The 26,704-nt window shown below is 36.9% G+C and overlaps 1 protein-coding gene across 6 annotated transcripts in view; it reads right to left on the bottom strand.

The window, feature by feature from the left end:
• The window catches only part of FERMT2 (FERM domain containing kindlin 2), a 131,411-nt gene that overhangs the window by 87,372 nt on the left and 17,335 nt on the right, over positions 1 to 26,704 (bottom strand). For all 6 annotated transcript variants that reach the window (XM_007473238.3, XM_007473237.3, XM_001362466.5 and 3 more), the window contains exon 3: positions 8,714 to 8,947. In XM_007473238.3, coding sequence (XP_007473300.1) covers positions 8,714 to 8,947 — 234 coding nt within the window. The remainder of the gene's footprint in view (positions 1 to 8,713; positions 8,948 to 26,704) is intronic.

Here is a 26,704-nt window from a genome sequence, read left to right as displayed (position 1 = left end):
TGCTGGTGGGATTGTGAATTGATCCAACCATTCTAGAGGGCAATTTGGAACTATGCCCAAAGGGCAATAAAAGATTGTCTGCCCTTTGATCCAGCCATAGCACTGCTGGGTTTGTGCCTCAAAGAGATAATGAGGAAAAAGACTAGTACAAGAATATTCATAGCTGCGCTCTTTGTGGTGGCCAAAAATTGGAAAATGAGGGGATGCCCTTCAATTGGGGAATGGCTGAACAAATTGTGGTATATGTTGGTGATGGAATACTATTGTGCTAAAAGGAATAATAAAGTAGAGGAATTCCATGGAGACAACAACCTCCAGGAAGTGATGCAGAATGAAAGGAGAACCAGGAGTACATAGAGACTGATACACTGTGGTAACAATCAAACGTAATGAACTTCTCCATTAGTGGCAATGCAATGTCTCTGAACAATCTGCAGGGATCTAGGAGAAAAAACACTATCCACAAGCAGAGGACAAACTGTGGGAGTAAAAACACCGTGGAAAAGCAACTGCTTGACTACAGGGGTTTAGGGGATATGATTGAGGAGAGACTCTGAATGAACACCCTAATGCAAATACCAACAAAATGGAAATGGGTTCGATTCAAGGACACGTGATAACCAGTGGAATCGCGCATCGGCTATGGGGGGTGGGAGGGTAGGAAAAGAAAATGATCTTTGTTTCCAAAGAATAATGTTTGAAAATGACCAAATTAAAAAAAAAATTAAAATAAATATCAAGGAAGTTTCTTTGAATAATTTCTTTAAATAAAAAAAAAACATGATTGTTAGAAACACATTCTTCAACAAGTTAGGTCCTGAACACTAGTTCTGAATTTCAAAGTTACAAATTTTTATGTGACATTCTATTTAAAATATTGTTTTATAAAGATATGTTTACCTACTCTCCACTTTCAACACATCAACTAATTTTTGTTTTACTGATGGTGGTGTTTTTTAAAAAAATTATTGCCACTTCCAAAGAATCTTCTATCACTCTGTAACAAATACTAATCAACAAGGATGGAATTTCAAAACCTTCTCAATGTAAAAACATTCATGTTAAACTAAAATTTGTGTTCAACAATGGCAGTTCTCCATATTCGAGAGAAACTTCAAAATACCGACATTGTAATAAAATCTAATCTAGATTAGGGCATTTTACTAGATTTTAAATAAAGATGTTGATTTCATATATAATTCTTCAAGAATTTTTAACCATACAGTACTATTATAAAAATAAAAATCACAGTCAACAACTAGGGTTGAAGAATTAAAATGATACAACTATAACTGTATTTTAAAATGTGAAAGAACCGTTCTACTTGAGTCTGAAAAAGATAAATGCTTACCTTTACAACATTTTCTTTTGTCTACGTAGAAAAAAACAACAGCAACTTTCAGTCGGAGTGTTTATTATATAGTTCATATTTCTTTTTGCAATATTCATTTTTATGTGCATGTGATTGATCTGGTTCTTTACATTGTTATAGTCACTGTATACATTGTTTTATTGGCTCTAATTCACTGCATCAGTTCATGTAGTATTAACATGCTTCTATGAATGTCACATTATTTCTAATAGTACAGTAATACTCCATTTTGTTCATGTAATACATGATTAAGTATGCCAAAATCAATCCACATTACATTTCAAAACTCAAACTACCAGACTCCAGTTAAGGAAGATGACACATTGATGATCATTTCCTTTGGAACTTATCTGACCTTCAATAAGTATTGGAAAATGACAAAAATCCATCAATATCTCCATGTGGAATGAAATTCTGCTTGGGGCTCATACACCCAAAATCACTCTATTGAGCAGACAGGAGATTTGATGCTAGCAGAGTTCATGTGGCTTTATTCAGAGGTGGTTGGGGGAGGGGGGGGGAGTGAAGCATAGTGAAGGACTCTGTCTGAGCCTTAGCATCCTCAGAAGGGGATGGGAGGAGGCTACCTGGGCATAAGTAGCATACTCACAAGGAGTGGGGGTGTAGGGTGAGGTATTGACTGGGAATGGCCAGTATACCTAACAAGGCGGGGGGGTGGGGGGGGGGACGAGAGGCTCCAGTCTGAGGTCCCAGAAACAGTGGGCCCTGATGCCTAGGTCTGCTCAGGTTTTAGAGAGATCTAAGACAATGCCATCTCTACTTTCCCATCATCAGTATGTTCTTCTACTCTCCTTCTTCTAGATTCCTCAATCCTTTCCCAGCAATTCTGACCTTTCTAGGCGTATGGGAATATTCCTTAGGTTTGCAGTTTTCAGCTGAGTAACAGTTTTAGGCCTGTCCAAAGATTTGTCAGATTGCAACAATTCAGGGTAAAATACTATTTGAAACATTACTCAAGCCATAGCATTGCAACATTTCTTGGGACATGTAGTCAAGATTATAACTTGTAAATTTTGAGATTTTTCTCATAGGAATTAGGTCAACCCTGAACTTCTTCCCACATTAATAGAAGGGGGAGAGCAGTATCTTAGCCACATTTAAAAAACAGTATATTAAAGGCCTATATTAATATATTTATTCTTCTACTCTTCAAAAGAAGAGACTGGTATCTCCTAGTGGAAAGCCCCTAACTTCACTATTTTCTTATAGGAAGTTGCCAATCTAGGATTACTAATACTAATCAATGCATATTAAGGAATAATGCACAAATTTTATCACTAAAATCAAATATTATATAATCTGAAAAATATAGTACAAGTGTGCTAAGTAATCCCTACACCACAATCATCAAAATTACAATAATATATCCAGTGGACCTATAATTAGTATAACAATCAACTTATATTTATAAACTTCAATTTCAAAAACATTATAAAAATCAAAGTATATCAAGGGAAATTATGAAAAAGGGTAGAGCCAAAGGAAGAATAAATCGGTAATAGATTATATTAAAAAGTAGCAACAATCAAAACTATCTGGCATTGACAATAAATAAATAAAATAGTCAGTGGAATGACATTAAAACATAGACAACAAATAACAATGGAATTCAGTAACCCAGGGTTCCATAAATTAGAAACATAGATTAACTTAGTAAAAATGCTCTATTAGGTAAAAAGTGCTAGCTATACACATATACACACATTTATCTACTAAATATTACATATATTTATATTGTACAAACACATATTTGTATATTTTATTCTTTTATGAATATATGTACATATATATACATACACACGATAGATATAGATATATGAGCAAAAGCCATTCTCCAACAGATAAATGGTCAAAGGATATGAACAAACAGTACAAGGATGTCCTTTAAGGTCCTTTAAAAAAAAAACAACCTTATTTTCTGTCCTATTAGCAATAATGTCAAGACTACTATGGTACATGACTGTAATGGAATATTATACAAAATAATGAATGTGACATATTCAGAGAAGCATGTTAGCATCTACATGAACAGATGGAGTGAATCAAGAGTCAGCAAATCAATATACACAGTGACTTGTTCAGTCACGTCTAAATCTTTGGCAAAGATTCTGAATTGACTTGCAATATCCTTCTCTAACTCATTTCACAGATGAGGAAACTGAGGCAGACAGGGTTAAGTGACTTGCTGGGGCAAGTCTGATTCTTCCTGACTCCATGTTCAGCCACATAGCTGCCAAAGACTACAACAGTATAAACAGAAAGAAAAGCACACACCAAAAGTAAATGTTGCAAAAACAGCAAGCATAGTTTGAATCTAGATATTTTCATTTCCCTATGAAGAAGAGGTCCACACCTTTTTGACGATGAAGTGTGATTTTGATACTCACATATATATATGTATATGTGAGTATCTCCCTATAGATATATATTGTTTTTTAATATAAATATAATATAAATATAATATAAATATAATATAATTTTTTAATATAAATATAATAATAAATATAAGATAAATATAAGATAAGACTAAGATAGACTGGAAGCAAGGGTCTTCTCATCACAGACTGATATAAAATGCCTCAAAAGGACAAAAACAAAAATCAGATAAGCAAAGGTGCTCTATTATAGGGTGCAGCCTTGAAGTGCCAGAGTCAGAGCATGCCTTGGGCAATCCTGAGGTTCTCTGGGGACTGGTTGAGGAAGCCACAAACTTACCCTTGAGAGCAATAAGACATGGGACCCCAGAAGGCTGAGAAACATGGAGCCTGGGCCCAGAGATTGGGCAGAAAAGGATTACCCACAGCAGATGCAGCAGACACTGAAAAATAGCCTCAGGGCAAAAAACCACTCTGTACCTGAATACACAGAGACCTCCCTACCTTCCTCACTCATATTTCTGACAGGGAAGAAAAAACTAACACAGTAATGGCAACCAACACCCAAGAACTACAATCTACAACCACCAAAAATAAACAAACAAACAAATAAATGAATGAATGAATAGAAAAAACTTTGGCCCTGGATAACTTCTATAGTGAAAACTATATATATAGTTTTATATAGAGAGAGAGTAAACATCAGAGGGTGAAAAACAAGCAAACACATCCAAACTTTCCCAAAAAAATGAAAACTGGTCAAAAGCACTCCAGGAAATTAGAATGGAGGTGGAAAACCAAGAAAGAACGATAGAAGAAATTTGGCAAGAAAAATCGGAAATAGTTCAAAAAGAAAATAACAGTTTAAAAGACAGCATCTACCACTTAGAAAAATAAGTCCAGAAATCAAATGAAATGATAAACAAATTGGAGACCAGAATTCATCTGTTGTAAGTCATGAAAAGCAGGGTGGACCAGACTGAAAAAGAAAATCAAAAGATGATAATTGAAAACCATCTTTAAAGCCTAGAACTGGGCAAGTAGAAGCTAATAATCTCACAAAACAGAAAGAATTAACAAAGCAAAGTCAAAAGAATGACAAAAAAGAAACATGAAATATCTCATTACAAAGACAACTGATCTGGAAAAAGATGCAGGAGACAATTTGAGAATCATAGTTCTAACTGAAAACCTAGAAATAAACAGAAATCTTGACACCACACTACAAGGAATTCCCCAAGAAAACTGCATGGATGGGAAAAATAAACCTTGAAAGAATCCATAGATCACCCTCGCTACATTAAATCGTCAAAAGACAACCCCCAGGAATGAAATTACGAAATTCAAAAGCTTCCAACCTAAGAAAATATCATGAGAAGTCAGAAAGAGACAAATCATATATCAATGGGCAGCAATCAGAATTCCACAGGATCTGGCAGCCTCCACACTAAAGGACCGCAAGGCTTGGAATACAATATTCAGAAAGGCAAAAGAATTGGGTCTACCACCAAGGATCACCTACCCATCAAAACTGACTATATACTTCTGGGGGAAGTATGGGCACTTAACAAAATACAAGATTTCCAACTGTTTTTAAGACCAGAACTAAATGGAAAAGTTGATATGCAAATACAAAATTCAAGAGAAACATGAAAAGGTCAGTAAGAAGGGGAGGGGACATTCTAAAATAATCCCTAATCACTTTGCAAGAGTTATTGACAAAATGCCTTCTAATTTGTCTTATGCAATTTTCTTTAGAAAGGTGAAAATCCAGGTATCGACCCCCAAACTCAATTATTCTGTCCATGAATCTGGAGGGTGTCTCTTCCTTAATTTCTTAATTCTTTCAAATTCTGTCCACTTATCTGTACTGCCTGCACACTCTCTCATTGCCATTAAGATGGCCTCCCTACAACAGAATGTTAAATAATAGAGGTGATATTGGGCATCCCTGTTTAATTTTTGCTTATTTTGTCAAATAGTTTGTATAATATTGGGATTAGTTGTTCTTTGAATGTTTGATAGAATTCACTTGTGAATCCATCTGGTCCTGGGTATTTTTTTCTTAGGGAGTTCTTTGATGGCTTTATTCAATTTCTTTTTCTGAGATGGGATTGCTTAAATATTCTCTTTCCTCTTCTGTTAATCTAGGCAGCTTATAATTTTGTAAATATTCACCCATTTAATCTAGATTATCATATTTATTGCCATATAGTTGAAAAGAAGGTATATTCACTTTTATCGCTATTTATTTTTCTCCAGGTATATATTAATTCTATTTTTTCTAACATTTCACTAATTTCCCTTACTTCTTTCATGTTTATTTTTTGGTTCAATTTACCTAGTTCTGATAGAGAAAAAACTGTTCAGCTGTTCATGAGAAGACTCGAGCTTAGCTTTTGTTGGTTTTCTGTCTATTATTCTATGCTGCTTCTCTTTGAGAAGGATATCCGCTATAAATCACTCTAATAGACAGATATGGAATGTTGATATTCATAGTAGTTTAAAGAAAGAAATGGAAGACCGACTTCCTGTCAAGATGGCGGCTTAGAAGCTGCGAAAGTTCAAACCTCAGAAACCCTTACTGACCGATCACAAACTGAGTGCTCCTAGGACACCAAAATTCAAGCTGAACAACAGGACAGACCCGGGGAACCCTCCTCCTGGACCTGGATCAAAAGGTAAGGCCCCCCCAAAAGCCAGAACCCTAGATCACTCAGATCTAAGGGGTAGGCAGAAGGAAAGTCCCAGGAACCATCCCCCCCCAACCCAGAGTGCTGAGCCCACGGCAGCAGGGGGAACCTCAGGGCCAGCAAAAGGGCCGCAGGGCTGGCTATTCTGAAGGACTCACCTTGAAAGCAACCTGAACCAGTCTCTGGTGTGCCCAACACAGACGGCAGGGAAATATAGAGAGAAGGGGGAAGCCTTTAGCCCCCTGGCTGGGTCCTTCAGTCTCAAGGGAGGTTCCAGCTTTAGGGTACCAGCTGAACCCAATCCCATCAGGAGCCCTCAGAGCTACTGAAAGGACAGAAACCTCAGGGCCGGCAAAGGGGTTGCTCCGAAGAGCTTACCTTGAAAGAAATCTGGGCCAGGCTCCGGGCATTCAACACAGATTATAGAGGAGGAGGTTTTTTTTTTTGGCTTGGGGATCATTCGGCCCACACCAGCTGAACTTAATCCCATCATGAGCCCTCAGAGCTACTGAAAAGACAGAAACCTCAGGGCCTGCAAAGGGCTTACTCCGAAGGGCTTACCTTGAAAGCAACCTGTGCCAGTATCCAGGCATTCAACACAGATTATGGAGGAGGAGGTTTTTGGTTCGGGAATCATTCGGCCCACACCAGCTGAACCTAATTCTATCAGGAGCCCTCAGAGCCCAGGGAGGCCAGGACCCCTCCCCACTTAGAGAGCTGGGTCTTCTGAAAAAACAGAAACCTAGAGGCAGAGTCAAGATGGCAGCCTAGAAGGAGCATAGACCTGGCAGCGTGGCCAGAGCTTTGGAGATCCTCCATACTTGCTCCAGCCGTCCAGGAAGTTTAAAACTCAGAGTAAACCAGCCCAACCAAGCTGACCTTATCCCCATCAAAAGTCTCCAGAACGCAGGGAAGCCCAGGCTCCCCACCCATACTCATTGACTGCTGGACTTTAAGCCAATCAAAAGCTTCCAGAGGACAAGGAAGCTCAAACCCCCAACAACCCTCCACCAGAGACTACACCAAGAGATCTTCTGTTAAAGCTCCAAGAGGGGAGACTGAAAGAAGTCCCCAAAAAACAAAAAAATGAGAGGAACAAGAGCACAGACAAATACGGGGAGCAAAGAAGGGGTGAATTTGAGCAAACAACAGAAAAAGAAGAAAGAAACTACATTAGACAACTACTACTCAGCAAATGGAACAGAGGGGGAGAGATCAGCAAACGACAAACCAGATCCCAGCGAATTGGATACAGACTGTGGAAGAACTCAAAACACAACTAAGAGAGGCTGAAGACAATTGGGAAAAGAACTTAAAAATTAAGATAAGTCATCTGGAAACAGAGGCACGTGAATTAAAATGAGAAAATGGTGTCTTGAAGGCCAAAATCAACCAGCTGGAAAATGAGACAAAGGAGATGAAAGATGAGGTAAAGAAGATGAAAGACGATCTTCAAAGAAAATCAGACCAGAAGGAAAAAGATGACCAAAAAGCCAAAGATGAAATCCAATCTTTAAGAACCAGAATAAAACAACTAGAATCAAGTGACCTCACAAGGCAGCAGGACACTATAAAACAAAACAAAAAGAATGAAAAAATTGAGGAAAATGTGAAGCATCTCATTGAAAAAACAGACGATTTAGAAAATCGTTCAAGAAGAGACAATTTAAGAATAATTGGACTACCAGAAGACCACAACAAAAGAAAAATCCTGGACATAATACTAGAAGAAATTATCCAGGAAAACTGTCCTGAGATCCTAGAACAAGAGGGGAAAGTGGAGATTGAAAGAATCCACAGATCAACCCCTGTATTTAATCACCAACTGACAACACCAAGAAATGTTATAGCCAAATTCAAAAACAATCAGATGAAAGAAAAGATATTACAAGCTGCCAAGAAGAAGCCATTCAGATACCATGGAAACATGGTGAGGTTAACACAGGATCTGGCTGCATCCATACTGAAGGACCGAAAGGCATGGAATACGATATTCCAGAAAGCAAGGGAACTAGGTCTACAACCAAGAATAAAATACCCATCAAAACTGACTATATTCTTATAGGGGTCAGTATGGTCATTCAACACAACAGAAGAGTTCCAAGCATTCATAAATAAAAGACCAGACCTGAAAAGAAAATTTGATGTCCAACCAGAGAACAAGAGAATCATCAACATCATCAACAGGTCATTAAAACAGAGGGGAAAAAAACAAACCATAAAAAAAAAGGAAAGTAAGTATTAATACTTACTAAAAGTCTTACAGATGTCGGACACAGCTTTGAACACTCTATCAGAGAAATTCACTTTCACCTTCACATACTTCATGTTTGGGAGTTGTAGGCGAAGTAATTTGTGCTGAGGTGTGAACTGAAGTTTAGCATCAGCTTGAATACCATACTTATCCAAGGTCCAATGAGTCTTAAGTAGCCAAGTTCTTTTCTTTTCCCACCACAAGGCATGGTCGGACCAATCTTTTTTCACATCTAGAGAAAATAAAAATAAAATACAACACCTAAGAGATCACAGAAAAGTAATTTTAAAAACCCCATTCCCACCAATAATAATAGTTTAAATAGTTATTTATAGCACACTTCCTTTACAACAATCCTTTGAGTCAGACAGAACAATACCCATTTAATATTTTGAAACTGAAATGAGTGCAGAATCATAACCCTGTAAGTGTTAAAGTAAGAGAATAAAAGCCAAATCATTCTGATTTAGTGGTCTTTTTCCCTATCATAAACATTTACTGAATCACTACTCTGGACTAAGAATTATGCTGTTAGTAGAATGTTATATTATCCTGTATTTATGTTTTTAAAATTCACAAATCTTCTCACCATATAAAATACTTCAGGTTAAACCCTTTCTGTAAGTTTGTAGACAATGTTCAAGCTAGTGATGAGTCTATTGCAACATAGTTAACCTGATCTGCAAACTTCAGCCATATAGTTGGCGGTTTTGTAAAACAATTATATATTCTTTTTTTTTTTAAAGAACAATACTTTATTTGGTCATTTCAAAACATTATTCATTGGAGACAAAGATCATTTTCTTTTCCTCCTCCCTTCCCCCCAATGCCGACGCACGAATCCACATGTGTTCTTGATTCGAACCCATTTCCATGTTATTGGTATTTGCATTAGAGTGTTCATTTAGAGTCTCTCCTCAGACATATCCCCTCAACCCCTGTAGTCAAGCAGTTGCTTTTCCTCAGTGTTTTTGCTCCCACAGTTTGTCCTCTGCTTGTGGATAGTGTTTTTTAGATCCCTGCAGATTGTTCAGGGACATTACATTGCCACTAATGGAGAAGTCAATTACATTCGATTGTACCACAGTGTATCAGTCTCTATGTACAATGTTCTCCTGGTTCTCCTTTCACTCTGCATCACTTCCTGTAGGTTGTTCCAGTCTCCATTGAATTCCTTCACTTTATTATTCCATTCTTATTTATTATTCCATTTAGCACTTTATTATTCCTTTTTTAGTATTCCATCACCAACATATACCACAATTTGTTGAGCCATTCTCCAATTGAAGGGCATCCCCTCATTTTCCAATTTTTGGCCACCACAAAGAGCGCAGCTATGAATATTCTTGTACTAGTCTTTTTCCTTACTATCTCTTTGAGACACAAACCCAGCAGTGCTATGGATGGATCAAAGGGCAGACAGTCTTTTATTGCCCTTTGGGCATAGTTCCAAATTGCCCTCAAGAATGGTTGGATCAATTCACAATTCCACAAGCATGAATTAATGTCCTTACTTTGCCACATTCCCCACAGCATTCATTACTTTCCTTTGATGTCATGTTAGCCAATCTGCTAGGTGTGAGGTAATACCTCAGAGTTGTTTTGATTTGCATCTCTCTGATTATAAGAGATTTAGAGCACTTTTTCATGTGCTTATTAATAGTTTTGATTTCTTTATCTGAAAACTGACTATCAACTGGAGAATGGCTTGATTTTTTGTACAATTGATTTAGCTCTTTGTAAATTTGAGTAATTAAACCTTTCTCAGAGGTTTTTATGAAGATTGTTCCACAATTTGTTCCTTCCCTTCTGATTTTAGTAACATTGGGTTTGTTTGTACAAAGCTTTTTAATTTGATGTAGTCAAAATGATTTATTTTACATTTTGTGACTCTTTCTATGTCGTGCTTGGTTTTAAAGTCTTTCCCTTCCCACAGGTCTGACATATATACTATTTTCTGTTTACTTAATTTACTTATAGTTTCCTTCGTTGTGTTCAAGTTATTCACCCATTTTGAATTTAACTTGGTGTAGGGTTTGAAGTGTTGATCCAAACCTAATCTCTCCCATACTGCCTTCCAATTTTCCCAGCAGTTTTTATCAAATAGTGCATTTTTGTCCCAAAAGCTGGGATCTTTGGGTTTATCATATACTGTCTTGCTGAGGTTACTTGCCCCAAGTCTATTCCACTGATCCTCCTTTCTGTCTCTTAGCCAGTACCAAATTGTTTTGATGACTGCTGCTTTGTAATATAGTTTGAGATCTGGGACTGAAAGGCCCCCTTCCTTTGTATTTTTTTTTCATGATTTCCTTGGATATCCTTGATCCTTCATTCTTCCAAATGAACTTAGTTATGTTTTTTTCTAAATCAGTGAAGAAATTTTTTGGAAGTTCAATGGGTATGGCATTAAATAGATAAATAATTTTGGATGGGATGGTCATTTTTATTATATTGGCTTGTCCTACCCATGAGCAGTTAATGTTTTTCCAATTGCTCAGGCGTCGTTTTAGTTGTATGGAGAGTGTTTTGTAGTTGTGTTCATATAGTTCCTGTGTTTATCTCAGGAGATAGATTAATATATATTTTATCTTGTCTAAGGTGATTTTGAATGGGACTTCTCTATTTTTTCCTGCTGAGCTGTGTTGGAAATATTTAGAAATGCTGATGACTTATGTGAGTTTATTTTGTATCCTGCAACTTTGCTAAAATTGTTGATTATTTCGATTAGCTTTTTGGTTGAATCTCTAGGATTCTTTAAGTAGACCATCATGTTATCCGCAAAGAGCGATAACTTGGTCTCCTTGCCTATTTTGATGCCTTCAATTTCTTTTTCTTCTCTAATTGCTACTACTAGTGTTTCTAGTACAATGTCAAATAATAGAGGTGATAATGGGCATCCTTGTTTCACTCCTGATCTTATTGGGAATGCATCGAGTTTATCCCCATTGCAGGTGATATTGGCTGATGGTTTTAGATATATACTGTTTATTATTTTTAGGAACAACCCTTCTATTCCTATGCTTTCTAGTGTTTTTGATAGGAATGGGTGTTGTATTTTATAAAAGGCTTTTTCTGCATCTATTGAAATAATCATGTGATTTTTGTTGGTTTGCTTGTTGATATGGTCAATTATGTGGATGGTTTTCCTAATATTGAACCGGCCCTGAATCCCTGGTATAAATCCTACTTGATCATGGTGGATGACCCTTCTGATCACTTGCTGGAGTCTTTTTGCTAGTATCCTATTTAAAATTTTTGCATCTATATTCATTAGGGAGATTGGTCTATAATTTCCTTTCTCTGTTTTTGACCTGCCTGGTTTTAAAATCAGTACCATGTTTGTGTCATTAAAAGGAGTTTGGTAGAACTCCCTCTTTGCTTATTATGTCAAATAGTTTTATATTATTGGGATTAACTGTTCTTTGAATGTTTGCTAGAATTCACTTGTGAATTCATCAGGCTCTGGGGATTTTTCTTAGGAATTCTTTGATGGCCGGTTGGATTTCATTTTCTGATATGGGATGATTTAATAATTCTATTTCTTCTTCTGTTAGTCTAGGCAGTTTATATTTTTGTATATATTCATCCATATTGCTTAGATTCGTATATTTATTGCCATATAATTGGGCAAAGTAATTTTTAATGATTGCCTTAATTTCCTCTTCATTGGAGGTGATGTCCCCCTTTTCATCTTTGATGCTGTTAATTTGCTTTTCTTCTTTCCTTTTTTTAATTAGATTGACCAGTACTTTGTCTATTTTGTTTGTTTTTTCAAAGTACCAGCTTCTAGTCTTATTTATTAGTTCAATAGTTCTATCACTTTTGATTTTATTAATTTCTCCCTTAATTTTTAGGATCTCTAGTTTGGTTTTCTTCTGGGGGGGTTGAATTTGTACTCTTTCAAGTTTTTTTATTTGCATTTCCAATTCATTGAACTATGCCCTCCCGCGTTTATTAATATATGCACTCAGGGATATGAATTTACCTCTGCTTACTGCTTTGGCTGCATCCCAAAAGGTTTGAAAGTATGTCTCATCATTGTCATTTTCTTTGATGAAATTATTAATTGTTTCTATTATTTGTTCTGTAACTAACCAATTTTGGAGTATCATATTATTTAATTTCCAATTAATTTTTTATTTGGTTTTCCATGTACCCTTACTGATCATTTTTATTGCCTTGTGATCTGAAAAGGCTGCATTTATTATTTCTGCTTTTCTGCATTTGTATGCCATGTTTCTGTGACCTAGTGTATGATCAATCATTGTGAAATGTGCCATGTGGTGCTGAGAAGGTGTATTCCTTTTTGTCCCTATTTATTTTTCGCCATATGTCTATTAACTCTAATTTTTCTAAGATTTCATTCACTTCTTTTACCTCTTTCTTATATATTGTTTGATTTGATTTATCTAAATTTGATAGTGGTTGGTTCAAATCTCCCACTAATATGGTTTTACTGTCTATTTCTTCCTTCAATTCTCTATACTATTTGGTGCATACATGTTGATTAGTGATATTTCCTCATTATCTAAAGTCCCTTTTAACAAAATATAGTTACCTTCCCTATCCCTTTTAATCAGGTCTATTTTTGCTTTGGCTTTGTCACATATCATGATTGCAACTCCTGCCTTCTTTCTATCAGTTGCAGCCCAGAAGGTCTTACTCCATCCTTTAATTCTGACCTTATGAGTGTCTACCCGCCTCATGTGTGTTTCTTGAAGACAACATATGGTAGGGTTTTGGATTCTAATCCATTCTGCTATTCATCTACGTTTTATGGGTGAGTTCATCCCATTCAAGTTCAAAGCTATGATTATCACTTGTGGACTACCTGGCATTTTGATATCCTCCCCTAATTCTGACCTTCCTTCTTTAGCTATAACCTTTTAAGCCAGTGATTTACTTTAAATCAGTCCCCCTAGTCCCCTCCCTTTATGTTTCCCTTTCCAGCCCCTCCCTTTTCGTTCCCTCCCCTCCTCCCCCCTTGGTTCTCCCTTCTCCTTTACCCTGTTGGATAAGATAGAATTTAAGATCCCAATGGATCTGGATTCTCTTCTCTCTTGGAGTTGATTTCACTGAGAGTAAGGTTTAAGTAAAAACTCTCTTCCTCTCCTTCTTATAGGAGTTTTCTTCCCATCCCCTTCCCATGTGTATCTTTGTGTGAGAAAGATTATTCTATTTAGTTCCCCCCCCCCCATTTCTTGGAGTATTTCTTAGTACCATCAACGTTTACCCCCTCCCTTTTTCTTTCTATCCCCCCCTTTCTCCATATCATCTTGATGCCGCAAACGTACCCTATGCGTGATTCTTCTTACTACTCTAATGATGCATATAATTTTTTAGAGTTACACATTAAATTTTCCCCACATATTAATATATATAAATTTATATAAATGTAGTCCTTATAGAAGACAGTTTGAATAAAAGAAAATGATAACATTTTTCTCCTTTTCCCTTTCCTTCATATTTACCTTTTCAGGTATTCCATGCTCTTTGTTTTTCGATATCGAACTTTCCACAGAGCTCTGGTATTTTCTTTGCAAAAACTTGGAAATCTTCTATTTTGTTGAATACCCATACTTTCCCCTGGAAGTGTATAGTCAGTTTTGACTATACACTCTCTTGCCTTTCTGAAAATCATGTTCCATGCCTTACGATCATTCAGAGTGGAAATTTCAAGGTCTTGTGTGACCCTGATTGGCATTCCTTTATATCTAAATTGTCTTTTTCTGGCATCTGGTAAGATTTTTTTTCTTTCACATGAAAGCTTTGGAATTTGGCAATTACATTTCTGGGGGTTGTCCTTTGGGGGTTTAGTGTAGGGGGTGTTCTGTGAACTCTTTTAATGCCTGTATTGCCCCCTTGTTTTAGAATCTCTGGGCAATTTTCTTTGATGATATCTTGTATTATGAGGTCGAGATTATTATTTATTTCTGGCTTTTCTGGTAGGCCAATTATTCTCAAATTGTCTCTCCTTCCTCTATTTTCCAGGTCTATCACCTTGTCAGTGAGATATTTTATGTTCTCTTCTAATTTCTTGGTCTTTTGGTTTTGCTTTATTAATTCTTGCTCTTTGGCAAGATCATTGTCTTCCAGTTCCCTGATTCTGACCTTTTAAGCCTGGTTTTCCTTTTCAGTTTGGTCACACTGTTTCTGTAGTTGCGTTTTTTCATGTTTCAGATTATTGATTTCCTTTTGCATTATTTCCCACTTTTCCTGCCAGAAGGTTTCCATCTTTTTGATCATTTCCGATTGAAATTCTCCAAGAGTTTTTGGAGAGTTTCCATTTCCTTTGGAGGATTTCAGAGCATTTGCTTATGTTTCCTCTTCTATCTCCTCTGTATTTTGTATTTCTGCTCCATAAAATGTGTCCAAAGTCACCCCCTTCTTCTTGCTTTTCTTGGTGTTTGGAGGCTTTTGTACTTCTGTACTGTTTGCCATCTCTATCTGAGTGAGGATGACTGGCTCTTCTTGTATCTGTCTGATGGTCTGAGGCTTTAGCCCCAGGCAGATTGTCTTTTCTCCGCAGCTGTTCTGTCTTCCCGGGGAAGCCCAGAGCCTGCCCTCCCCTGCCTGCCGGAGTTTCGGGTGTTACTGCTCTCAGTTCCCTCTAGTTGCTTCTCCCCTGCCTTACTTCCATGCTCTGAGCCTGGCACAGCATTGTCCACAAGTTACCTCAATGCCTTTGCTGGCCCTGAGGTTTCTGTTATTTCAGAAGACCATGCGCTCTAAGGGGAAGGGGTCATGGCCTCCATGAGCTCTGAGGGCTCCTGATGGCATTAAGTTCAGCTGTTTTGGGCTGAATGAACCCGAAGCAAAGGAAACCTCCTCTGCAGTCTGTGTTAGATGCCTTGAGGCTGGCCCAGGTTACTTTCAAGGTAAGCCCTTCACCCTTCAGAGCACCCCCTTTGCCAGCCCAGAGGTTTCTGTCCTTTCAGAAGCTCTGAGGGCTCCTGATGGGATTAGGTTCAGCTGGATTGGACTGCATGTGCCTTGAAGCAGGAATATGCTCAGATGGAAGCAGGAACCGACTCAGATGTAAGGACCTAGCCAGGGGACTACAGGCTGCCCCCGTTTCTCTGTTTCCCTGCCATCTGTGTTGGGGGCCCGGAGACTGGCCCAAGTTGCTTTTAAGGTGCTTCCTTCAGAATAGCCGGCCCTGAGGATCCCGCTGCTGCTATAGGCTCAGCACTCTGGGTTGGGGGGAGGGGTCCTGGTACTTCTGCCTACACCTTTGATCCGAGTGATCTAGGGTTCTGGCTTTTGGGGGGCGTACCTTTTGATCCGAGTCCAGGGGGAGGGTTCCCCAGCTCTGTCCTGTTGTTCAGTTTGAATTTTGGTGCCCTAGGAGCATTCAGTTTGTGATCGGTAAGGAAGGGTTTTCCGAGGTCTGAACTTTTGCTGCCTCTAAGCCACCATCTTCAACAATTATATATTCTTAGAAAACAATAAAAATTCTACCTTCTAAGTGGCTTAAGTGAATCTCAGTTCAAAGGGAGGTTCTCAGTTCGAATCTGACCTCAGATACTTCCTAGCCAGGTTGACACTAGGCAAAAGTCATTGAATCACTATTGCCGTGCCCTAATCATACCGTAGAGTCAACATAGATTCAACTTATTCTAAGAGAGAAGGTAAGAGTTTAGAATAAAATACTTCAAGATCTTAAGTTCAATAATATATACTTACAGGATGCCTAATTAATATATAGTATGATAAATACACAGAGGCATGCATTTATGTACTCACACACAGACCTGTGTATCTATACACATATTCCTGACCAAATACTTGTGGCTAAGGAACACATAAAATAATTACCAATTCAAGGCAGTACCCCATAAAAGCTAAAAAGAGGAAAGATCATTGTGGAAAATATTAGGAATATTAGGAAAAATATTCAAGTAGAAAAATGGGGGGTTTATCTGAATCCTACTCATTCTTCAGAATACTATCAGAAGTAGTTATTTTCTGAAATCTCTGTAACAAAGGAAAGAACCCATGGAAAATATTACATATATTGCTGCCTAATCAATCAAGAAAATGAAAATTCCCAAACACAGTTTACCAAAAATATAAAAGAATGATGTCCAACTTCCTTTCTCTTACAAACCATTGGTACAATTGCCCCTCCCCCCCCCCAAAAAAAGAAGAGAGATTCGTCAAACTATTGAGAAACTTGGTACACTCAAATGAAATTGAATACAGAAAAGCAGGCAACTCTGCACAATCACTGGCTATTCTTGAAAAAAAGCAAATCATTGCACAAGACTAAACTGCAGCTCCTTTTTAAAGTGGCAATAGAAAAGGAAGACATTAATCAATGATACTTCAGGGAAACATTCTCCACTTGGAGATCAGAATGAAAAACAGTGGTCTAGAGAATAGATGAGGCTCCAGCATGTTTAAAACTAAATTTCTTTTCTCTAAACCTCTCTATTTCTGTCAATGGCAACCCCATTTATTAGTCAAGTTTACAAAATACGTCCTAGTTTTTTCTCTCTCTCATTCTACATCCTATCAGTTGCCACGTATTGTAGACTTTTCTCTTTCTCTATACTCATACACAAGTCACCTTTTAATTGAACCTTTCTCTATAGAGCTGCCAAAATGATTTTCCTAAAATGACTTGTCATGACCAAAAAGCTCCAGTTACTTCCTAGTTTCTAGGATAAAATACCAATTCCTCTGGTATTAAAAAGTCTTCATAATCTGGTTCCAGGCTACCTTTCCAGGGTTACTGCACATTATTTTAGTGTTCAGCCAAACTAACCTATTTAACATTCCTTGAACTTATCCTCCATAACTTTGTGCCAAGGACAGAAAGGTTGTCATGTGGAAGAGATACATAATAAATTCAAGATAATTTGGGGGTAAGAAGTTCAAACTTGCTCTTTGTACAAAATACATTCATTATATGACTTCAGCCAAAACTGTCAACCTCCAAACATACGCACGCATGCACACACAAACACACACACACACACACACACACACACAGATTTTCCAATCACATTCATAAATTGAAGATTCTGGGACCCCTAGTGATGTTAAAGCTCTCCAATGTATCAGGTAGGTTAATTAGTTACTAGTTCATTTAGTCTCATTTTATACAACCAATACGTTCAAAGCCCTTTGGGCCAAGTTGAAAATTGTGCATAATAGCAAACCCCATTATCTAATGAGTATTTCTTATACCTAGACACTTTATGACCTTTCTTAAGCTTATCAAAACTACCAGTATCACTACTCTTATACTCATATATTACTAATAACTAAATAGCATTAATGAAACAAAAAGAAGCACTGACCTGATGAAGATGTAACTTGTTACAATGAGAACTCCAGACAAAGACATGAGCAAAAGCTAATGACTTTGGTGACTCACATCAGTCCTTCTCAGAATAAGTGTGATTGGACAAACAGCCTATAATATCTGGATTTTAACTAATAAAGAATATATGGACATTTCCTCAAGAATAGCACTGTTTATAATAAATGGGGGCATGAAATCCCATTAAGAACAGATCTTTTCTTAGCCTCCTAAGCAAAGTACTGGCATGCATTCCAAGACAGCACTGGGGAAGCTACTCCATTTCAACAAGGGTTTTTTGCATGCACCATCCTCCGTCCTGTTGCTCTTCCTCCCTCTACTCTCTGGGCTCACAGGCATCTTGAAGTTGCAGGTTGAGTACACAAACTTGAAAACCTTCACCAACACTACAAGGATCAAGCAAATTTAGCAACCTCTATAGGAGAGCTTAGAGATAGTTTTCTAACTAGAGGAGACTATGACAACTAAGTGATGAAATAACTGGATTCTGTATCAGTAAAAAATTGTAATGGGAGTCAGGTTCAAAGTGTACAAGTGGTAGGAAATAATATAGAGAGCTCTTTTTCCATAAACCTCAAAACAGCTCTAGAAAATATGCCAGGAGGCAGCTCGGTGGCCCTATGGATTGAGAGCCGAGTTTAGAGATGGAAGGGTCCTGGTTTTAAATGTGGCCTAGTATACTTCTTAGCTGTATGAACCTGGGCTCTTAACCTCCACTGCTAGCCCTTACCACTCTTCTGCCTTGAAATCAATATATAGTAATGATTCTAAGATAGACGTGAAGGGTTTTCTTTGTTTATTTGTGGTAGGGGTTCTCTTTTGTTTTTTAAGAAAAAGAAGGTACAAAAGACTGAACATTCATGGGAAAATGAAAAAAGTCACAGTAAGTCATTTGTTTATTCTACTTTGGTACAGGGACATAGACAAGGAGGTCTGTGGACACCAGAAAGACAATTCTGTATTTACAGATTTCACATTAGAAAAGATTTGCAGCAAGAAGAAGCTGTGCGGGGGCAGCTGGGTGGCTCAGTGGATAAAGACGGGAGGTCCTAGGTTCAAATGTGACCTCAGACATTTCCTATCTGTGTGACCCTGGACAAGTCATTTAACCCCCATTGCCTAGCCCTTAGCCTTAGCCTCTTCTGCCTTTAGAACCAATACACAGTATTAATTCTAAGATGGAAGATAAAGGGGGTTGGGGGGACGCTGCAGGGGGAAGAGACTGTGTACCACAGGAAGAGGTAGTCAAGAACTATACCAGGGCACTGTGACAGGAATAAGTATGAACTGCCACCTACTATTTAGTTCTATGTCACAGATCCAGGGAAGACTGAGAAAGGAATATGTATGCTAGGGGGAAAAGAGTGGGGGTGGACCTTCCTGAGCAGAAAAAGTCTGCTGAAATGGGAAACAGCAGCAGTCTGGTTCAAATGCCAGGCAGAGAGTAGGGTCTCATTTTCAGGCCACAGAGAACAGGAGTCATAGTCCTAAAATTCTGGAATTCTGAACCAACTGAGCTTAACACCTGACTTGGGAAGGGCTCAGTCTGACAGCAGTTTACTCTTGCCCAAGATCCCCCCATCCCTCTACAAGTCAGGAACTTGTAGAGCTCAGACCAAGGAAACAAGACTCCATTTTTGATCAGAAAACTTTGGGACCATATTCTACTAATCCATGTAACATATCTTTTTATCTATATTACATTCCACTATGTTCTATATGCCTAATTAAACTAGAACTTTCATGAAGGGAATTTTAACTAGTAAGCACTGTATGATACAAGAAAAGGTAAATTCATATACCTAATATCCTATATATTTGAATTAATCACTTCAAAAATTAGTAGTTTTACAACTCTGAGGTACCACCTTAGCAGCAAAGGAAAGTGATAAATGTTAGAGGGGATGTGGCAAAATTGGGACACTAATACACTGCTGGTAGAGTTGTGAATTCTTCCAACCATTCTGGAGGGCAATTTGGAATTATGTGCAAAGGGTTTTAAAAGAATGCCTACTCTGTGATCCAGCCATACCACTGCTGGTTTTGTACCCCAAAGAGATAATAAGGAAAAGATTTTTACAAAAATATTTATAGCCACACTCTTTGAAGTGGAAAAAAACTGGAAAATGAGGGGGTGTCCATCGGTTGGGGAATGGCTGAACAAATTGTGGTATTGGATGGTGATGGAATATTATTATGCTGAAGGGATTCCATGTGAACTGGACAGACCTCCAGGAATTGATGCAAAGTGAAAGGAGCAGAACCAGGAGAACACTGTACACAGAGAGACTGATACATTATGGCACAATCAAATGTAACAGACTTTTCTACTAGCAGCAATGCAAAGATCCAAGACAATCCAGAGGAACTTATGAGAAAGAATGCTATCCACATCCAGAAAAAGAACTGTGTGAACAGAAATGCAGAAGAAAAACATAGGATCAATCACATAGTTCAAAGAGGATTAGGGTTTTGATGTTAAAAGATCACTTTACTGTAAATATGAATAACATGGAAATAGGTTTTGAACAATGATACATGTATAACCCAGTGAAATTGCTTGTCAGCTCTGGGAGGGGAAGGAAGATGAGGGAGGAATCATGAATCATGTAATCATGGAAAAATATTCTAAATTTAAGCAGACAGCAGACTAGTTAGTCTCTACTTAGCTTGGGGGTGAGAAGTAGAAAGGGCAGGAAGACAAAGGAATTTCAGGACTATCAGAGAGGTCAGGATGGAAGCAGGATAACATATGGCTAAATAGGACTAGATAACTTAATGGATGTGAAGAAAATAAAGGGCCCCTAAATGACAGCCCCATATAAATCCTAGGATTGTCTCCTCATCTCCAACTCCACATTCCTGTGTCGGTGATAAGGTTTTGTTTCATTAAGAATGTATATGTAAAAGGAAATAACTTTGTATCTTGTAACCCTATATAAACTGTTCCAAAATGTTAGATTGGAGCAGCTTCCACTAGGGAAGGCTTTCCCAGCTGATAGATTCTTTATTTGTTCTTTTATTAATAAATCGCAGTTCCAATAATTGAAATTCTGGGTGTTTGAACTCACTTTATGAAGTGCACCACTTCAAAAGTGCTTGGCACATAGTAACCACTAAATGTTTATTGACTATGTATATATACTACTAAATTCTTACAATATTTAAGTATATGTACACCTTCCACGAAGGCAAGCTGAAATCTCTCTCCACATTAATAAACTGTATTCCTGAGTTGCTATGGCCAAAAACAATAAAAATAATAATTAGATGACAGCTAATCACTTGATTTTTTTCCCAAAATTAGAGAAAAGGGAAGGAAAGGAAATATGCATTTTTTTTAAGTACCTAGTATATGCCAAGAATTGTGCTAAGTAAATGCTTTACAGATATTTTCTTATTTGATTCTCAACAATCTCGGGATATAGATGTTTCTATTATTCATTTGTAAGGGAGAAAGAGGTTATAACTTAACCATATGTAGTAAATATGTAAGATGAGATTTTAATTCAGGTCTTCTCTTTCTGACTTCAGGCCCAGTGCTCCATCTGCACCATCAAATTGCCTCATTACCAGCTCAGTTAATGAATAATTCGGATAGCAGATATGCAAATAAATTATCTCATTCTTTTTTTAAAAAACAACAGTTTCTAAGTTCCTCTTTGCACAGAAGCAAAATTTACCTCCTCCTCACATCTATCCACTGCAAGCCATTTCTGGGATAGAAATATGAGTATCAGAAGATAATGATCACATTGACTAATATCATTCCCTGACTCAAAAATAATCCAGTTATCCATTGCCTACCAAATTATTTAAACTTTTTTCACTTACCATTTAAAACCAAAATAGCCCCTCCCTAGCGTATTCAGATAGCACACTATACTTTTTATTTCAGAAGCACACTACAGGTCTGCCAAACTTGACCAATTGACATTCCCCAAATCCCCCTTCACCTTCTACCAATACTCTATATTGTTCCCTTCTCCTAGAACACCTTTCTAACAGTCATCTGTCAGTCATATCAAAGTGCCTCAAGCCACAACTCAAACATCATTCTCCAAGAAGTATTCTTTGATATCCACACTCAGATATAACTTTTGGAGCATTCATCTCTCTCTCTCTCAGTACTTATCTTACCACCTCCTGCTATAAGTAGTTCTGATTCACCACACTAAAACTGCCTTCCTTAATTTCCTTCCATTACAACATAAAATGCTGGAGGACAAAGATTTTCTTTCTTATCTGTAATCCCAAACTCATTTCATAGGGTCTTATTTATTCTCACTATTAGAAATGAAATTGCTCTCTAGAATATTTGAATCAATTCACAACTCCTCTAACAATACATTAATGTCTCAATTTTCCCAGATCCCTTCTACATTTTGTCATTTTCCTTCATTATCATAATAGCCAATGTGATAGGTATGGGTGGTATCTCAGAGTTGCTTTATTTTGCATTTTTCTAACTAATTACTTTTTTTAAAAACCCTTACCTTCCATCTTGGAGTCAATACTGTGTATTGGTTCCAAGGCAGAAGAGTGGTAAGGGCTAGGCAATGGGGGTTAAATGACTTGCCCAGGGTCACATAGCTCGGAAGTGTCTAAGTCCAGATTTGAACCTAGGACCTCCAGTCTCTAGGCCTGGCTCTCAATCCACTGAGCTACCCAGCTGCCCCCTAATTAATTACTTTTGCATAACTAAAGATTCTAGCTTTAATTACTTTATGAATTTCCTAATTCATATCCCCTGATCATTTATCAATTGGGGAATGACTTGGATTCTTATTACTCTCCATCTTATTTCCCACCTCAACACCTTTCTTACTCCTTTTATTCTATACTCAAAAGTAATCATCTGTGAATTTTAAAACTATTCCACCCTAATCAGATTTAGATTAGATTAGATTAGAAGATCTGATTTAGCTATTTCCTAATCAGTAACAATGGAGAAACTTGGAATAACAGAATCAGGTACACTCTACATTTTTCCTCCCTTCTTAGTATAACAAGATTTGGAAGGTCTGCATCAAACTCAAGATTTAATTATCTGAGGAAATGGCCTTCAAAAGACATGTGCAGAAAAAAGGACAGACCCCTGGGTTGTCCTAAATCAAGCTAAGACATCATTGGTACAGATGAGATGCAGGAAAGTGATGTAAAACTTTCTATATAAGGCACGTCACTTCCTCTCTCCTCTTCTTTACCCAGAGAGCCGACTCTGGCTGGCAGTGTGCTAAAGTGTTCCGACATCTTGGCATGGTGGCAGCTATTGTCTGGGTTTGGTGGTGAGTTGTGCCCTGGAGCTAATTTCAGGTTCAGGCATCTTGGCTTAGCCCTTTTCCTTTTGGAGTTCAAGTCTGACTCTTTCCTCCTTCATACTCCAGAACCTTATCTCCTAAGGCCAGCCAGGCAAGGGGGAAAAATCTACTCCTTTCCTTCTTCCTTCTCCTTAATCTCCTCCACTATCAATTAAATCAAATAAAATTTCCAGCTGACTTGGGTGTTCATTAGGATTTTATAAATAAAATTCAGGGCAACCAAAAAATATTACACTCTCAGCCATAATTTTAACCCTTACACATCACAGTCTATGTCTCTACTCTTTTCCCCTTCCTCTCAGCTGATGTGTATGTTCTTCCCTCATTGAGCCAATTCCAATTAATGTTCCAAGTGCTCCCACATTTTCCCCTCTACAGTAAAAGCTCTTTCAATGCTTCTTTTGGGTGAGATACTTTACCCCATTCTATTCCTCCCTTCCCCCTTCTCCCAAAGCATTCTTTCTCGTCACTTAATTTTTTGTATATGTCATCCTATCTGATAATAATTATAAGAATTTCCATGTAGATATGAATCTTGTTTCAATTTTGATCTTATCTTAGTGAATGATGTAAGATACTGGTACATATCGAGTTTCTGCCAAACTGCTTTCCAATTTTCCTCAAGAATTTTTACTAAATAATGACTTATCCCCAAAACTTGGGTCTTTACTTTTCCCAAATATAAGATAGCTAGTCTTTTACAGTGTATTGTTGTTCAGTTTCACCAATCTACTTTTCTATTTCTTAAACAGAAATAAATAGTTTTGATAATTACTGCTTCATAATTAGTTCATTAAATCTCCCTGCTTTAGTTTTTTTCCATTAATTCCTTTGATATTCTAAACCTTTTGTTCTTTCAAAAGACATTTGTTATTACTTTTTTCTAGCTCAAGAAAATATTTTTTTGGTAATTAATTGAGAAGGCATTGAAAAAGTAGATTAGTTAAATTGTCACTTTAATTGTTGACTCTGCCAACCCATGAACAGTATTTCTTCAACTATTCAAATCTGACTCTGAAGTTTATTGATCAAGAGGTAAAATGTAGAAATAAACACTTACCAGTTTCTTCAATGTATGAGTATAATAGTATTATTAGCATGCTATTTGAACTTCCTGAAGCCAGTACATATAGTAGAGCACAGAAAATTAAGAAGCCACCGATTGAGAAAGGTATACTACCTACCACTTATGAACAGGCAATGGCATCCAGATTATAGAAGGAAAAGGACTAAATATGGCTTACCTCACCAATACAGGTATGCCAGCAGGCTAGATCAGAAAATATGAAACCGAAACTTGAAAATAAGTAAAACCAAACACAATAAAGAAATTCCATAGTAAGAGAGAAGTCCAAGTGATGACTCCAAAAAAGTAATTCCATAAATATAAACACAGCCTCAGAAGGGTTTCCCCTTCTGAAAGGGCTCTTTCATAAGAACTACAGAATGACTATAAGAAAGCAAGCAAGAGGTGGGGAAATTATAAATTAAATTAGATTTAAAAAATGAAAATAGACCTTAGAAGAGTAAGTAGCAATTTTCACCTAAGTAGTAGACTGCCTAAAAAACAGAATAGAGAAATGAGAATTCAACAACTCCATAAGACAAGAAATTGTTAAAACATGAAAATTACAACAAAATTAAAAGGGTGAAAAAAACCCAGAAGATATAAAGTACCTTTATGAAAAAATACAAAGTATCTGCTGAAAAAAAAAACAGGAAAAAAGGATAAAACAATGTGAAAATCATTATCAAAAAAGCTCAGCATTCTATTTCAAGAAATTATAAAAGGAAAGACCAAGCAAGAGTTAGAAAAAAAATCACAAAATGTAAAATAAATAATTTTGATTACATTAAAATAAAAAGGTTTTGTACAAACAAAACCATTGCAACCAAAATTAGAAGGGAAGCAACAAATTGGGAAAAAATCAAAAACCTCTGACAAAGGTCTAATTACTCAAATTTATGAAGAGCTAAATCAATTGTACAAAAAAACAAGTCATTCCCCAATTAATAAATGGACAAGTGATATGAATAGGCAGTTTTCAGATGAAGAAATCAAAACTATTAATAAGCATATGAAAGTGTTCTAAATGTCTTATAATCAAAGAAATGCAAATCAAAACAACTGAGGTACCACCTCACACCTAGCAAATTTGCTAATATGACAGCAAAGGAAAGTAATAAATGTTGGAGGCATGTGGCAAAATTGGGACATTAATGCATTGCTAGTAGAGCACTGCTGGTAGAATTGATTCATCCATTATGAAAGGCAATTGGGAACTATCCCAAAGGGCTTTAAGGGACTGTCTGCCTTTTGATCCAGCCATACCATTGCTGGGTTTATACCCTGAAGAGAAAATGGGGGAAAAGATCTGTACAAGAATATTTATAGCTGTGCTCTTTGTAGTCCCAAAAAAAATGGAAAATGAGGGGATGCCCTTTGATTGGCGAATGGCTGAATAAATTGTGTTTGGTGATGGAATACTATTGTGCTAAAAGGAATAATGAACTGGAGGAATTCCATGTGAACTGGAACTACCTCCAGGAATTGATGCAGAGTGAAAGGAGCAGAACCCAGAACATTATACACATAGACTGATACACTGTGGTACAATCAAATGTAATGGACTTCTCAACTAGCAGCAATGCAATGATCTAGGACAATTCTGAGAGACTTGTGAGAAAGAACACTATCCACATTCAGAACTATGGGAATAGAAACACAGAAGAAAAATAATTGCTTGGTCACATGGATCAATGGGGATATGATTGGGGATATAGACTCTAAAATGATCACCCTAGTGCAAATATCAATAATATGGAAACAGTTCGATTAATGACACATTTAAATCCCAATGGAATTGTGTGTCAGCTATGGGGTTAGGGGTAGAGAAGGGAAAGAACATAAATCTTGTAACCATGGAAAAATATTCTAAATTAAATAAAAATTTCCAAAAACTAAAATAAAAAAATAAAATTTAAATAATAATAATAATATAAAGAAATTATAAAAGAAAACCACCCAGATGTATTAGACCTAAAGTTATAATTATAATTTTTAATGAAGAAAAGTAGAGTTTAGGACACAATATACTGTTAATTATTTACATAGATATATATTAAGTTCACATATTAAGCTAAGTAAATCTGAAAGTCTGATTTAGTTGGGTCTCAATTACAACTACTTCCTGTATGTAGGTAAAGTAATATTACCACTGTGGTATTGTAAGATTAATGCAATCAATCCAATTTCATGGAGTTTCATTTCCTCATTTAGGAAATTTTAAACATTTAAAGAGAATAGTGGTAACTGTCAATTTTTACACTGCCAAGT

Source organism: Monodelphis domestica, chromosome 1 (assembly GCF_027887165.1).
Source record: "Monodelphis domestica isolate mMonDom1 chromosome 1, mMonDom1.pri, whole genome shotgun sequence".
Lineage (NCBI taxonomy): Eukaryota > Metazoa > Chordata > Mammalia > Didelphimorphia > Didelphidae > Monodelphis > Monodelphis domestica.
The sequence above is the reverse complement of the archived record's forward strand: the minus strand, read 5'-3'. Positions and strand labels throughout refer to the sequence as shown.